The sequence below is a fragment of the Sarcophilus harrisii genome, chromosome 1 (genome assembly GCF_902635505.1).
Source record: "Sarcophilus harrisii chromosome 1, mSarHar1.11, whole genome shotgun sequence".
In the NCBI taxonomy this organism is placed as follows: domain Eukaryota; kingdom Metazoa; phylum Chordata; class Mammalia; order Dasyuromorphia; family Dasyuridae; genus Sarcophilus; species Sarcophilus harrisii.
Window position 1 is genome coordinate 519,148,778 of NC_045426.1, and position 16,945 is coordinate 519,165,722.

At 31.5% G+C, this 16,945-nt stretch overlaps 1 protein-coding gene across 1 annotated transcript in view; it reads right to left on the bottom strand.

Moving 5' to 3' along the window:
- RTTN (rotatin) overlaps positions 1-16,945 on the bottom strand; it is a 213,390-nt gene that overhangs the window by 40,058 nt on the left and 156,387 nt on the right. Inside the window, exons 38-39 of the mRNA XM_023496275.2 lie at positions 7,083-7,236; positions 5,753-5,890 (exon numbers count right to left, since the gene is read on the bottom strand). Of these exons, the coding sequence (XP_023352043.1) occupies positions 5,753-5,890; positions 7,083-7,236 (292 nt within the window). The remainder of the gene's footprint in view (positions 1-5,752; positions 5,891-7,082; positions 7,237-16,945) is intronic.

Consider the following 16,945-nt stretch of genomic DNA (forward strand, 5'->3'; position numbering starts at 1 on the left):
TCAGAAAATGGTTTGATATTTGCAAATCATTAATTTGCCCAGGTTGCCCAATTCCATCACCCTCCAGACACTATCTACAGACTACAAAGCCTAATTGCCTTTCCCTATTATATTCTGCTCAAAGTATTCTCACTGGTCACCTCCAGATCCCCAGGGCTTGCTTTGCCCCTGCACATGGAACCTGACCCTCCATCTTCAATCTCTCTCTCTATCTAGACACAAACAATTGCCTGACACCATAGAACATACACCTATAAATGAAAGAAACTCTGTAGGCAATGAAAATCTATGAGGAAAAGGACCCATACAAGCAAAAATGTTTGTAGTAATTGTTTTTGTGGTGGCAAAGAATTGGAAATTGGGGGATGCCTATCAACTGGAAAATGGTTGAGCTAATTGTAGTATATGAATGCAATGTAATACTATTCTTTATAAGAAATGATGAGTAGATTTCGGAAAAAAACATGGAAAGACTTACATGAACTGATGCTGAATGAAGTAAGCAAGACCAGGAGAAGACTGTATACAGTAACAGCAACATTATAGGATGATCAACTATGATAGACTTATCTTTTCTCAGCAATACAGTGACCCAAAACAATTCCAATAAATTTGTAATAAAAAATGCCATCCACATTCAGAAAAAGAATTATGAAGAAGACTGAATGCAGGTCAAAGCATACTATTTTCACTTTTCCTTCACATGATATTTCCCTTTTGTCCTGATTTTTCTTTCACATGACCAATATGGAAATATGTAAAATGATTATATATGTGCATATCTATATATATCTACATATGACCTATATCAGGATTCTTGCTATCTTGGGAAGGATAGAAGAGGAAAAAAATTGGAACTTAAAATTTAACAACAATGAATACTGAAAACTATCTTTACATGTATTTGGAAAAAATAAAATAATATTAAAAATTTAAAAGAAAAGAAAATCTATGTGAACTCAATCTTTAATGACCAACATACTTCTTTTCAGTTCACCCTGTATCTTGTTTATATTGGTTGTTTGCCCATTGTCTTTCCTATTAGACTGTGAGCTCTTTAAGAGTAAAAAAATTTTTTTGCCTTTCTTTGTATTCCCAATGCTTGAGTATAGTAACTAGTACATAAAAGGTACTTAATAAATGCTAGCTGATCTGACTTAAATATCTACAAGCTATATCATATCTATGTATACATACTATGATTGAAAGAGGCAGAAAGGTGCCAGAGTAAACAATATGATGAGGTTGAGATCTGGAAGACCTGAGTTCAAATTTTGCTTCAGATACTAGCTGTGTAATTCTGGGTCAGTCATTTAATCTCCCTTAGTCTCAGTTTCCTATATGTAAAATGGGTATTATAATAATAATAATAATACTATCTGTCTTACAGGAGTGATCTGAAGACCAAATGATATAACATATGCAAAGCATTTTATTCACCTTAAAATGCTAAAAAAATGTTATTATTGTTGTTATTATCGTTAATAAACACCAGTTAATAATATATACATCAAGGAAAATGAAAGAGAGATAGAACAGAGGATAAACCACTGGAATAGGAATCAAAAAGGCCTGAGTTCAAATTTAATTGTAGACAATTATTAACTGTATGACCCTGGGCAAGTCACTCTATCATTGTCTGCCTTAGATACTTCATTTTTTAAATGGGATAATAATAGCACCTACTCCACTGAGTTGGAGTTTGGTTGTGAGAACCAAATGAAATAATATTTGTAAAGCACTTTGTAAACCTTACAGTACTATATTAAAGCTATTCATTATCATATTATTATTAAGGAATAGCAATCAGAATATACATAATTCTGTTTCTATTTATAAGTGTATTATTGAAAGTACTTACTTAAGAAGTTCTGCTACATTACCACCAATAACAAAGGAAAGTTGGGGTTTCATAAATATATTGTAAATTTCATACAATTTGCATATCACTATAGATAACCATCACAGCCAATATTCATATACCATTGCTAATAAAGTCAAACATAAAGTCTTAAGCAAAATCAATTCATTCTAAAAAAAAAGTATAGGTTACAATTTAGTCATTAATTTTTGAGCATTTCATATTCAAATATGTTTTATGCTTTGCCTAGTTCAAAAAAGAACCTAGTATTATTACTCTTATTTTAAAATAACTCAAACTATTCAAACAATAAGCATTTATGAATTACTATGTGCTATATAGTGTGCCCAAGCACAGGAGATACAGAGACATGAATGAAAGTGCCTGCTTGTACTTTTATTGTCCATTCTAGTCATCTGTTGAAGTAACTTCTCATTCTCATCATATACACAGTTCCATTTTTCACCTTTGTGCCTTTGTATCAGTTGCCCTCCATGCCTGGAAGGCTTTTCCTGCTAACTTCCTAACTTCAAGATTTAGTTCAAATTTTACTTTCTATAAGAGGTCTTTCTCCATCATCTAGCTGTTATTACCTCCCCCTTTCAAAGCTACCTTCCATCTATTCTGTATTTATTTTCTATGTATTGATACACACACACACACACACACACACACACACGTACACACATATGTTATCTCCCCCTTTAGAATGCAAGCTCCTTGAGGAAGCTGATTTTTCTTAGGATTTCCAGAACATTTCCCTTAGTCTCAGTTTCCTCATTTGCAAAATAGGTATAATAATCATATCTAAAGTCTATAGCAAATAGTAAATATTTCATAAATATTTGATTAACTGATCAACATTTTTACATAGTAATACTTTTCATTAGGGTACAGAGGTTTATTTAGGTTATATTCTACAAGAGAATTATTATAAACAAAATTCTAATTAATGAATCTGCTTATTGTTCTAAATACAAACTATTTAGATAAATACCCAAATGTAATTAAAAAAAACACAAAGTCTACATCAATCACAATAAGTAATGAAATGTATTAAAGAAATTATTGTGATCTGGTCAGATGCCACACAGGAATTTAAGGTTCCACATTTTAACAGGAACATTGACAAAGTGGAGTACATTCATCATGTCATAGTCTTGATGGCAAGGAGTCTTTGAAATTATGCCATTTAAACATAAGCTGAGGAATGTGAATATTGACCCTAGAGAAAAGACTACATGATATTTATCTATAATAATAATAAGAAGCACTGACATTTGTAGAGTGCTTTAAGGTTCATGAAACACTTCACAAGCATTATCTCAATTGATTTTCAACAGAATCTCATGAGGTAGAAAGTATAGAAATTATTATCCCCCTTTGAAAAAAAGGCAAAAAGAGGCAAACTGACTTGCCTAAGATCAATAAATCTTATTATTGTTTCTCCAAATCCAAGGTCTTTTCATTAAACCATTTGCTACTGTTCTTCAGTTGTTAATCATGTTAGACTTTTTGTGACCTTGTGGACCAACACATGCTAGATCTTCTGTCTTCCACTTTGTTCCAAAGTCTGTCCAGACTAATGTTTATTGCTTCCATGACACTCTCTTTATCTCATCTTCTGCCATCCCCTTCTCCTTTTGCCTTCAATCTTTCCTAGTATCAGTCTTTTCCAATGAATCCTGTCTTCTCATTATATGGTCAGAGTTTTTAACCTTCAGCTTAAGTATTTGTCCTTCCAATGAGTAGTTAAGTTAATTATTTTTAATTACTGACTGATTTGATAGTCCAAGGAACTCTCAAAAGTTCCTTGACAAAATCACAGTTTAAAAGCATCAGTTCTACAGTGCTTAGTTCTCCTTATAGTCCAACTCTAAAACCCATACATTACTACAGGAAAAACATAGCTTTGTCCATATAAACCTTTGTTGACGAGGTCATATCCTTGCTTTTTAGCATGTTGTCCAATTTGCCATAGCTATCCTTCCAAAGAGCAAACATCTTTTAATTTCATGGCTGCAGATGCTGTCTGCAGTAATTTTTTTTCCCCTCTATATTTGCCAAGAAGTAATGGGACTATGTGCCATCATCAGTAAATTATAACTACCTTCAAATATTTCAAGGATTATTATGTAGAACATGAATTAAACCTATTTTACTTGTCTGATTCCCTTTAATGTCAGTGCCTTCCTTCTAAGATATTTCTGGTTAATCAAGTATAAATTTTGTTAGTATATAGTTGTTTGCAACTGCCCCTTTCAAAGGTAAGTTCCTTGAAATCAGGGCCTATTTTTGCTTTTCTTTGTATCCCAGAACTTAAGTAAAACTTGACTTGTCCCAGAGGACAGAATTAAGAATAATGAGCAGGCATTATAGAAGAGAGATTTCAATTAAAAATAAAGAAACTTCCTAAGAATTGGAGCTGTCCAAAACTAAACTGTGTTATCTTAAAACAAGAGTTTTTAACATTTTTTGCATCATGGATTCATTTTGCATTCTAGTGAAGATTTGGACACCTTTCTCAAATTAATGTTTTTAAATGCATAACAAATAAAATCATAAAGGAAATCAACTTCCTGAAATAGAGTTATAAAAGGTTAGAAACCATAAGATAGAAGGCACTAAATCTCTTTCCTCCCTCTATCAATGAAAGTGTTTAAACAAAAATTAAATAACTATATGTCCAAGAAGCTGTAGATGAGGATCACATTTTGAATAGAGGTTAAGTTAGACTATGAGTTTTTCCCAGTACTTTAATTCTCTGATTGTGCTTTTATGTGTAAGTAAATTAAACTCAGGCAAAAGATAAATTAACTAGGAAACTAGGAAAAAATATACAGATTAGTTTTACTTATTAAAATTGATTCTGTATTAAATTATATGTTTGGAAGGTTTATAAATTTCCAAACATACAATTTTCTAACAGAAGCAACAGGGTAAGACACCTTTTAGTAGACCCAATAGGCAATTTAGTAGCTCCTATTATCATCTACCTGAAATGATTGAAGAAAGAGAAGTTTGTTTGTCTTTTATGAATAGATGGAATAACTGGGTCTACATTAGAAGCCCAACTTAATATCACTGTTGTCATAGGAAGCCTACTAGATTTTTCTAATATGTACAAGAAATTTAAAGATTTTCAATGGCATAACTATTAAACAACAGGAATCCCATATGGAGGTTCAATTATAAATATACCATGTCAATAATTTTATTTCTTGTTCTTTCCCTTAATTCTGGCCCTAAGTTCACTACACTATCACCATCAGATGTACAAAAGCTATGTCTTGAGAACAACAAAATAACTGATTGAAATGTTAAAACAAATAATTAGTCAAAAGGATCACTAGTTATCAGAGAAATAAAAAAGCTATTACTTTTTAAATGATTCAATATATTTTGTCTTGAAATATCATTCCATTTTAACAATTTACATTAACATACTTATTGTATTAAAATCTACTCAAAAGTTAAAAGCAAATAATATTACAATTAAAGATGAAAATAATGAGAGTCAAATTCAACATTCATTTTTCTTTGTCATCTAAGTACTTTTGCACTCAGGCATTATTATAAGAGAATTCTAATAAAATTCCAGCAACATGGAACAGGAATACTTAAATTTGCCATTGTCTTACAAGTTCATGTGGTTATGTTTGTCTTGTTAAGTTAGATTGCAAACCCCTCTAGAAAGGCATCCTTTCTCATCTGTGTTTTTATACCCATAATAGAAATTTAAAATGCATATTGTGAACTCAATATGTGTGCATATGTGTGATTGTATATGTGTAAACTGTTTGACAATGGATTACTTCCTCTCAAGTATTCATTAAAAATATCCTTATCTATTGTTAGAAAAGTTCTAAATCATTTAAAAGTCGGAGTTACCAATGATAACGGGCCAATCCTTTGTCAGAGCTTCTGTTACAGATGGAAGAGAGGACTGACTGGTTTTCCTCAGTAAAGTAGTTAGGAAGTTAAATATATTAGTCCACGACAGATAAAGTGCAAGTCTTAATTCAGTATCTGTAAAATCAAATTCAGAAATTTCAATCAAGTAGTATTTTGAGTATGCCACATGATCATAAAAACCTCATTAAACTTTAAATAAAAGGTTATGTTCTTATCAATTGGAGAAAAATGTAAATCAGTTCAATTTCAAATGCATTTCAATCAGCTTTTCCTTTGTATTTGTGCTTTGAAAAAAGGAAAGCAAAAGAATACTTTTTTTCAGGAATTCTGAAAGCACTTTTGAAATACATTGTTGCTATATACATAAATTAGTGAAAATAAAGATCAGCATGAAAATATAAATAAGACAAATATGCCTTAGCTGTAAGGAGAAAAAAAAGTTGCAATTGAGAATTTCCTCTGTACAATATATTATAAAGATCTACCTTAGTTCTTTATTGGGCTTCTACTAATGTGCTAAAAAAATATCTAAATTATGAAAAATATAAAGACAGGCTGAAGACGGGAAACAAGGCTTACTCTGAAGAGACCAGTTTCCTTCCTTACCCCTCAGATAATGCTAATTCTGGAGTTGTGGTAGCAGTAATCTTTACTTTATATCAGCAAACAAGGAAGCCCCTTTATTAAGTATTTAAGTAAGCAGAGTCTGGCTAAGTAGCAACAATTATACTCCTGGCAAGGAGAGAGGAAATTATGACCTTTCACTGTCTTTCTCCAAGTGTTTATTTTTAAATTTATTTTTGATCCCACCCAGACTTGGGATTTCACTGATAAAGGTAATTCCAGGTAAGAAAACTTTCTCCCAACAATGATAGCTACTCTTCTATAATTTATGATTTTCCAGAGTTTTCTGAGGGTACTGAGAGATTATGTAACTTGCTCAGGATCACAGAGACAACATGGATCCTAAGTCTTTCAGACTAAGAAGTTTTTTTTCTATATCTCACTTTCCTCTCTTCAAGACTTTAAACTGTAGAAATCATGATATACTCTATAAGTCAATAGTACATGCTTGTTCCTATTGACACTATGTTTGCTTACTTCCTTTATTCAACTATAAAATAACATTGACTTCCTTTGAATTCTCACTTTCCTAGATCCCCTTAATTTCATCAAGATGACTAAGCAAGTTAGAAAGGAACAAATTAAATAAATAAATAAAGAACTACTTAGCACACAACACATTTGAGTTAATTTTCTCTCAAGATGATTTTTCTTTCTAAACTAAATAACAAAAATATGTTACCAAAGTCATCTTTAGGGCACATAGTAAGGACAGTGAAGATCTTTTCCAGCAGAGGTTTTAGTAGCTCATCCTGGTTTATAGGACTGGGATCTATTAGTAAACATGACATGAGAAGTCTAGACAGAGAACAGAAATACTCCAGTAGGAATGAAACCTGTTAAATGAAATAAGCAAGAAACAAAATCAATCATAGAATTTAATTGGAAAGGACATCAGAGATTTTCTACCTCAACTCTTTCTTTTTTATAGTTGAGGAAACTGAGACTAAGATTAGCTTAGTGACATTATATATACAAAAAGTAAAAAAGCCAGAATTCAAACCTAGGTCTTCTGACTAAAATTTCAATATTTCTACCCAAAGTAGTACATTTTAAAACACATCTAAATGAAAAAACATTTTTCATTTAGTAAGTAAGATCATATCATCTCTTAGTAAAGTGAGATACATGCAACTATCCTAAATTATAAAAATAAAGGAACTCAGGCAATCATTATCCTTCAGTACATTAAAGGCAGAAAGAAAACACTGCAGATTTGATGTATTGCTAGAACAACATCAACAGCAATATTAAGATAATGGTATGTGACAATAAGTACTCAAATCTGTTTTCAATGCTATCATTTAATGAAAATATATATGTGTGTATATAGACCTTTCTGAGATATCAGCACTTTAACAAAAAAGGAACTCTAAGTTATAGGGCTAAATTCAAATCAACTAATATTATCAATTAATGAGTTTGCATTCTTCCAATATTATAAATTACATGAATGACATATATTATGGCATTGTCACAATTTGGCCTGCTGTTTGGTATTGCAATTCTTAAACTTTATAGTTTATTTTTCCTTCCTCATGAATTTATTTACAGTAACATTCATATCTTCCATTTATATTTCATGAGATTCATATTTTGAAGCTTCATTGTGCTATTCAAGCTATTATTCTGAGATTTGTATTAGGCTCATAGTTACATATGGAACACAAGTTATGATGTGTCCTAGTAAGCTAGAAAGGCTTTGGGGTACAGACTTAGCAGTGGACTAGATGTATAATATCTTAGGATGAGTCTAGTTAAGTTTGGACAGAGTCATCACCAGAGAACTGCCTATCAGATGTTGAACTTTTCTAAATTATTGAGAGAAAGCCTTGTGATTTGCACTGGTAAAGAAGAATCCATACAGATGAAATGAAAGAACCCTGAAATGTTAAAATAAAGTAATACTTATCCAAAAGTCAGATTTTTGATAATCTCAACCATCTACAACACAGATATGTAAATGAAAAAAGTATCTTAAGGATAATTATTTTTACCAAATTCAGAATTTTTTTTCTTTCTTTTTTTTTATTAAAGTTTTTTATTTACAAAACATATGCATGGGTAATTTTTCAACATTGATCCTTGCAAAACCTTCTCTTCCAAATTTTCCCTTTCTCCCTCCAACCCCATCCCTTAGAGGGAAGTTAGTTTAATACATATTAAATATGATAAAATATATATTAAATCTAATACATGTATACATATTTATAAGTTAATATCTTGTGGCACAAGAAAAATCGGATCAAAGGAAAAAAAAACCTGAGAAAGAAAACAAAAGGCAAGCAAACATCAACAGAAAGAGTAAAAATGCTATGTTGTGGTCCACCCTCAGTTCTCTCAGTCCTCTTTCTGAGTGTATATGGCTCTCTTCATCACTGAACAAATGGAATTGGTTTGAATCATTTTATTGTTGAAGAGAGCCACATCCATCAGAACTGATCATCATATAGTTTTCTTGTTGCCCTGTATAATGATCTCCTGGTTCTGCTCATTTCACTTAGCATCAGGTCATGTAAGTCTGTCCAGGCCTCTCTGAAATCATCCTGCTGGTCATTTCTTATAGAATAATAATATTTCATAACATTCATATACCACAACTTATTCAGCCATTCTCCAATTAATGGGTATCCATTCAGTTTCCAGTTTCTGGCCACTACAAAAAGGGCTGCCACAAACATTTTTGCACATGTGGGTCTCCTTCCCTCCTTTAAGATCTCTTTGGGATATAAGCCCAGTAGAAACACTCCTGGGTCAAAGCGTATGCCTAGTTTGATAACTTTCTTAGCATAGTTCCAAATTGCTCTCCAGAATGATTGGATCTGTTCACAGTTCCACCAATAATGTATCAGTATCCCAGTTTTCCCACATTCCTTCCAACATTCTTCATTATCTTTTCCTGTCATCTTAACCAATCTAACAGGTATGTAGTGGTATCTCAGAATTGTCTTAATTTGCATTTCTCTGATCAATAGTAATTTGGAACACCCTTTCATATGAGTAGAAATAGTTTCAATTTCTTCATTTGAAAATTGTCTATTCAAATCCTTTGACTATCAATTGGGGAATGGCTTGAATTTTTATAAATTTGAGTTAATTCTCTATATATTTTAGAAATGAGGCCTTTATCAGAACCTTTGAATGTAAAAATGTTTCCCAGTTTATTCCTTCCCTTCTAATCTTGTCTGCATTAGTTTTGTTTATACAAAACCTTTTTAACTTAATAAAATCAAAATTATCTATTTTGTGATCAATAATGCTCTCTATTCTTTGGTCACAAATTCCTTCCTCCTCCACAGATCTGAGAAGTAAACTATCCTATATTATTCTAATTTGTTTATAATATCATTCTTTATGTCTAAATCATGAACCCATTTTGACCTTATCTTGGTATATGATATTTCATGTGGGTCAATGCCTAGTTTCTGCCATACTAGTTTCCAATTTTCCCAGCAGTTTTTGTGAAATAGTGAATTCTTATCTCAAAAGCTGAGGTCTTTGGGTTTATCAAACACTAGATTACTGTAGTCATTATTTTGTCCTGTGAACCTAAACTATTTCACTGATCAACTAGTCTATTTAATAGCCAGTACCAAATGGTTTTGATGACTGCTGCTTCATAACATAGTTTTAGATTTGATACAGCTAGGCCACCTTTATTTTTTTTTTTCCCATTAATTCCCTTGAAATTCTTGACCTTTTGTTCCTCCAGATGAATTTTGTTATTTTTTCTAGGTCAATAAAATAGTTTCTTGAGAGTTTGATTGGTATAGCACTAAATAAATAATACATAGATTAGTTTAGGTAGTATTGTAATTTTTATTATATTTACTCAACCTATCCAAGAGCACTTAATATTTTTCAAATTGTTTAGATCTCACTTTATTTATTATATTATTATGGAAAGTGTTTTGCAGTTTTGCTCATATAGTTCCTGACTTTCCCTTGGCAGATAGATTCCCAAGTATTTTCTACTACTGACAGTTATTTTAAAAGAATTTCTCTTTGTATCTCTTGCTGTTAGATTTTGTTAGTGATGTATAAAAATGTTAATGACTTATGTGGATTTATTCTGTATCCTGCAACTTTGCTAAAGGGGATTATTTTTAATAGTTTTTTAGTTGATTTTCTAGGGTTTTTAATTTGGTTACCTCATTACCTAATTCCTTTAATCTTTTTTTCTTCTCTTATTGCCAAAGCTAGCATTTCTAATACAATATTGAATAGTAATAGTGATAGTGGGCAACCTTATTTCACCTCTGATCTTATTGGGAATGGTTACAGTTTATCCCCATTATATATGATGGTTGCTGATAGTTTAAATAGATGCTACTGACTATTTTAAGGAAAAGAACATTTATTCCTATACTCTTTAGTGTTTTTAATAGGAATGGATGTTGGATTTTATCAAATGCTTTTTCTGCATCAATTGATATGATCATATGGTTTTTATTAATTTGGTTATTGATATGGTCAATTATGCTAATAGTTTTCCTAATATTGAACCAGCCCTGCATTCCTGGTATAAATCCTACTTGGTCATGGTGTATTATCCGGGAGATGATTTTTTGTAATCTCTTTGCTAATAAATTTGTTATTTAAGATTTTTGCATCAATATTCATTAGGGAGATTGGTTCATCATTTTCTTTCTGTTTTTGTCCTACTTGGTTTAGGTATCAATACCATGTCTGTGTCATAAAAGGAATTTGGTAGGAGCCCTTCAGAATGTTTATTTCTTAGAAAGAACATTCAAATACTCAACCAGACAACTGTGATAAGGGAACAGATAAATTACACAGAACTTAATAAAACAAGAAACAAAACAAACAAGAAACATAAAAATATAACAAGACTAGAAAGGGCATTGTACTAAAAGTTAACAGATAAATGTCCCTTCCACAACTAAGATTCTAAAACTATCACAAATTATAGAAGGACAAGATTCTGAGTAACTTCCCACAGGAACAAACAACCTCATATATACATAAACATCGATAAGCTATGAGAATCTCACTTTATATGTAGCATAGTGCCCTTCAACAAAATTCTGCTCTGATAGAGGCCCCAAATATTGAGCTAGATGGGACTCAATAGTCATCTATCTATCCCAGCTTTCTCATTTTGTAGATAAGGAATTTGAGACCAAAAATAGTTAAATGACTCACCAGAATCTACACAATAATAACAGATTTGAACCCAGGCCCTTTGACTCCAACTCTAACATTTTTTCCATCACCCTGTCCTTCCATTCCTACAAGCTCTAACAAAGGAGTACAAGTATCCTTCTACCTAGAAATAAAAATTTGACTTTGCACCTCATTTGAGGTCTGGTCTAGCTAAATTTGGGTGGCCAGCAGGTTGGCTACCAAAGTGTTCACTCTGGCTATAGCAATTTATGACACTCTTAAGATGTAGGTCAAGAGGTTACATTCTTATTGATGTCGTATAATGCTGTAATAACTGAGGTTCATAATGTTGATCTTTAATTATCAAGAATACATTATGTTCAAAATGTTCTATTAATACTTCTATGACTTGTAAACATATTTTTGCAAGATTTTAACTTTAAAAAAAAGTTAAAAAAAAAAAAAAAAAAAAGAAAAGAAAAAGCTTTGGGCCTAAAGGTAGAAGAATGGAAAATGTACTCTGATGAGATTATGATTGTTGCTCCCAGCCCACTCCAGTCCAAACCTGCCCCGAGTGCCACAGAAATCATTAATCATAGATCTAACTAGAACAATGAGCAGATCAGCATATTCTGTAACAGCATCATCAAGTTATTGCATGACAATTATCACAAAAAAATAACACAGAAATCAGGCAGTATACTAACAGTATGCAGAACAGGGCATTAGACTGCAAACTTCAATAAATCTTTTCCTCAACATGGTACCTAAATAGTTACCTCTTTTTGCTGTTCTTGGGTGAATCTATATTAGCTATTGTTGAAGGATGAGGATACCTTAACTTTTGATGGGGGTCCCCAGAGCAGTGTTGCAGGTTTTGTGAAAGAAAATTTGTGGTCCCAATCTCCAAGGGAAGTCTTTGGCAGAAATGGGTTTATTATCACTAAGAAGTCCCTCAGTGGGCTAGTTCCTGGTTAGGAATTGGCAAAGAATGGGATACAGAGCCTTAATTTTTATTTAGCTTTCTGTGACTCTGGTCTAGGAAGCAATCTCTAGATGAACTGAAGGACTAATTTCCAGGTCAATAATGGGTGGTAATTATGCCACAGGCCAAGATCTCCAAATGAATTGTAGGTGGGGATTATTGTGGGAGTTTCCCTAGGAATCAAGTAGTAGGGTGGGAATGCTTCCAAAAGCCAGGAGGGGATGAGATTCAGGATTTTTCCAACCTAGGTCCACCCAGCACTCCCTCAAAGATCAGAGGGATACAGTTTCTAATACATCACTATGATATCATTGTCATATATTAATGATCCCCTACATGAGCTTTTCTGTATGCATTTTGGGTAACCACATGTTCAGTTTCACTAAGTTTTTAGCAACTCCCTCTGTTAGCAAACTTTTCCTTTAACCTCAATATTTACATATCTTGTGATCTAATCAAGATCATTTACTCTATAAAAATTGTTGTCTTTGTTTGATAGGATGCTTACTCCTTCAGGAAACTTGGCCCGCCCACTGAGCACTTAAATCTCATTAAAATTCCTTTGCCTAGGTTAGAAACTTGGAGCCTAAGTTCTTTCAAAGGCAAATCCACAATACATAACTGATACCTCAATACCTGTATAGATTATCTAATTTTCTATTAATTGTCTAAAAAATGAAGAATCACTACATTGTTATTTTGCTCAAAGCAACACCAAAGAGATAATTTTTAATTACTGTCTTTTCCCAATAAGTATTTATTGCTTGTAATAAGCACAAAGTAACATCACATATGCAAATACCGGTTACTTTAAACAAGAACAAATTTCATACTGAATTCAGGAGCACTGGAGTTCAAATCTGGTCTCAGAAACTTAACACTTCCTGGCGATGTGACCCTGAGCAAGTCACTTAACCCCAATTGCCTCAGGAAAAAAAAAAAAAAAAGAACAAATGGCATAGTGATGGAAGAGATACAGACATAACACCATATATATTTTAAATTAGTCACAATAGATGAGTCATTAGAGTGGTTTAATTTTAGCTGTCCACTTTTTAAGAATATTTTGTTTCCTATCCCCACCTTAACCATGTTTTTCCACCAATAAACTGCAGCTGTTCATAGATGTTATGTCTTATGAATGTTTCTTGCATCAGAATATTGATTCCATAGTTTAACTACTTATGAACTACTTTAACTACTTCATTAAAATGATAACTGAAATTTGACACCAAAAATAGACCACTGTACTTGATGTTATCCCAAATAAAAAGGTACAGAGTATTAATGTTGCCATTAAGCTTATTCTAGTAATATTTCAAAATGTTATTTTTGTCCACTAAATATTAAAGAACCAAAGCAGCTGATTAATTTTTATAATCCTTTATGAAGTAACAGTAAAATTATAAAATGGAGTTAAATATTTATAACCATTTCCCATATCATAATTATTGTTCTTTTGAAGTTCCACACTTCTGTGTATATAATTAAAGCAGCTTTGGAACAACTTTGAACAATTTATCAGCTACTTACATATTCACCAGCACTTATAATATTGGCAAGCCTATTAAGGGCTGTTCATTTTGTATGATGTCAGGAAGTATTAGGCTAGCTGTGATTAACAGATTTGTTATTATATTCATAATAACTTCCAATATCCTGGATATGACACACCTAATATTCAGTAGGTCAGTAGGAAAAGAGACAAGTAAACTGTATTAAACTAAATAGTATTAAACTTATATAGGTTGTAAAGGAGTAAAAACTTTTTATGGCTTTTATTTTTGGATTATTTGTGAAATAATTGCTTCTTAAAGAGTAATTAAATGTTTGAATAAAGAAATTTATTAAGCACCGATCAATGTGAGGCTGAGGGTTGTAGATAAAAATTCAAAAGACAAACCTTTCCCTAGTTAGGAGGAAGCTGGGAAGGTGGGAGGAACTAGAATATCTGAAGGTATGGTTAAGATATCCAGTGAATATGGAGCAAAATAAATCATGACTGGTAACTGATTGAAATAGTGAATCATATAAGGGAGTAGTAAGTCCTCAAGACCAAACTTCCAGTGTTAAGTTACTTGTAGATATTAACTTTATAGATTTAAAAAATACACACAGAGAAGAAAAAGTTAGATAAAGCACAATAACAATTTTTAAAAACACATTTAAAAGCTTGCACCTATTAACTTTTGAAAATAAGCATAGAGAAAAAAATTCTGAGAAGACTGGTGTAGTAGATCAGAAAACTCTGGGTTCTCCAAATATTCCCCACAGAACGACCTAAGACTTAGGGCATTATTCCCCATACCTTTGAGATTAGAACTTGATCATGCTAATAGCTGTAAAATATAAAACAAAAATTAATAAATAAAAAATAAAAATGAGCAAGGAAAGATGAAAGAATCCAATCATAGATAGGAATAAAGAAGAACAGGGTTCATATTTGAAGGAAGATAATGGAGCTAAAAAAGCTACTACTTTTTCAAGAAAAAAACATCAAATGATCCCAAGCAAAAAAGATGTCTTAGAATAACTTAAAAAAAAAAGACTTTAAAAATCAAATAAAATAGACTGAGGGAAAATGGGGGGGGGGGGAGGGGGGAGGAAACACAGGCAATTCCAAAAAATTAAGATGATTATGAAAAGAAAGTCAATCAACTTGAAATAGAGAACTAAAAACTTAAGTAATTCCTTGAAAACTAGAATTGGGTAAAGAAAAGCTAATGAAATTCTAATACACAAAGAAATAATAAAACAAAATGAAAAGAATGAAAAAACAGAAAAGAATGTAAAACCTCTCATTAGAAGAACAACTTATCTGGAGAACAGATCAAAGAGATATCATATAAGAATAATCAGATTGTCTGAAAATTATAGGAAAAAAAAAGGAATAGTGATAAAGTATTACAAGAAAGTACTCAGGAAAATTATCCTTAAGTTCTAGAACAAGAAGGCAAAGCAGAACTATAAGTATTCACCGATCACCACCTGAAAGAGAACCCAGGAAGAAAACTTATAGGAAGAACATAGTCAAGTTTTAAAGCTCCCATGTTAAGCATAAAATACTGGGAACAATAAGAAAAAAAAAACACAATTTAAATATTGCAGAGCTACAATAAGGATTACACAAGACCTAGTAGCTACTATGTCAAAGGAAATAATACTGTATTTCTTAAAGCAAAAGATTTGGGGTTAGATGCAAGGTGGATAACTTACCTATCAAAGTTAAATATAATATTGAAAGGAAAAAAAAATAAACATTTAAGAAACTGAAAGACTTTCAGGTATTTATGACAAAACCAGGAGAACTTAAGGGAAAATTCAACATATAACATTTAGGAGAAATGTATATATTAAGAACCAATTATAAGGGTCTGAATAAGGACAAAACATTTACTTCTTATACATGAAAATTGTACCAGTTTTTTTATGACTATCAGTTTTATTTGGTTAGTTTGAAAAAAATAATGAACTGTCCCAAGTATGATGAGGTGCTTCTAAAAAAACAAAATAAAACTATGTAGACAGAGACAAAAGGAGTAGTTACCTCATACAACTGAGGCAACAAAGGCAAAACGGATACAAAAGATGTTAGTAGGAGAGAGGCCAGATTGTGCTGAAACCTTACTCTCATAGGGAATGGGTTAAAGAGGGAACAATATATATATCCAGAAGGATGTAAAATTCTTCTAAATTCAGAAAGAAATAGAAGACAAGGGAATAGGAGTAGGGAGATGATAATGGTGAGATTTTTGAAGGAATGAATAGATTAAGAAAAAAGAAGGCAAGGCAGTGAGTAAAAATAAAACAGAAAAGTGAAGAGGAATGGGGTAAATAGGGTGAGAAAGATAGTGAGGATAAAACAAGGAGTATATTATATATATTATATATATAGAATGTGAATGGGATGCATTTGCCTATAAAATGGAAACTAAAAGCAGATTAAAAATTTGAATTCAACAATATGTTGTTTTTAGGAAATACTATAAAAATGAGATACACACAAACATAAAAAAGGTCAAAGTAGAATTTATCATATTAAAAAAAAAGCAAAGATTGTAATTACAATTTCAGAAAAGTTAAAACTAAAATAAATTTAATCAAGAGAAGAAAATAGAGAAACTATAATACTATTCAATATTATTTGAGACCACTTAAAATAACTAGACAATATAGTATATAGTATAACTGTCAAAACATAGCAAATATATGAACATAAAAATAAAATATTTTATACAAATAATCTTAGATCTAAATAACTGAAGTTATAAATATTGTTCATAAGTAGATAAAGCCCATGTTTAAAAAATGTGAATTTTACCTAACTAATCGATTTATATAATTCTATCCCAATCAAATTACTAGAAAATTACCTTACTACGTTAGAAAAAAATAATAACAAAGTTCATTTAGAAGAAGTCAGGAATATCAAA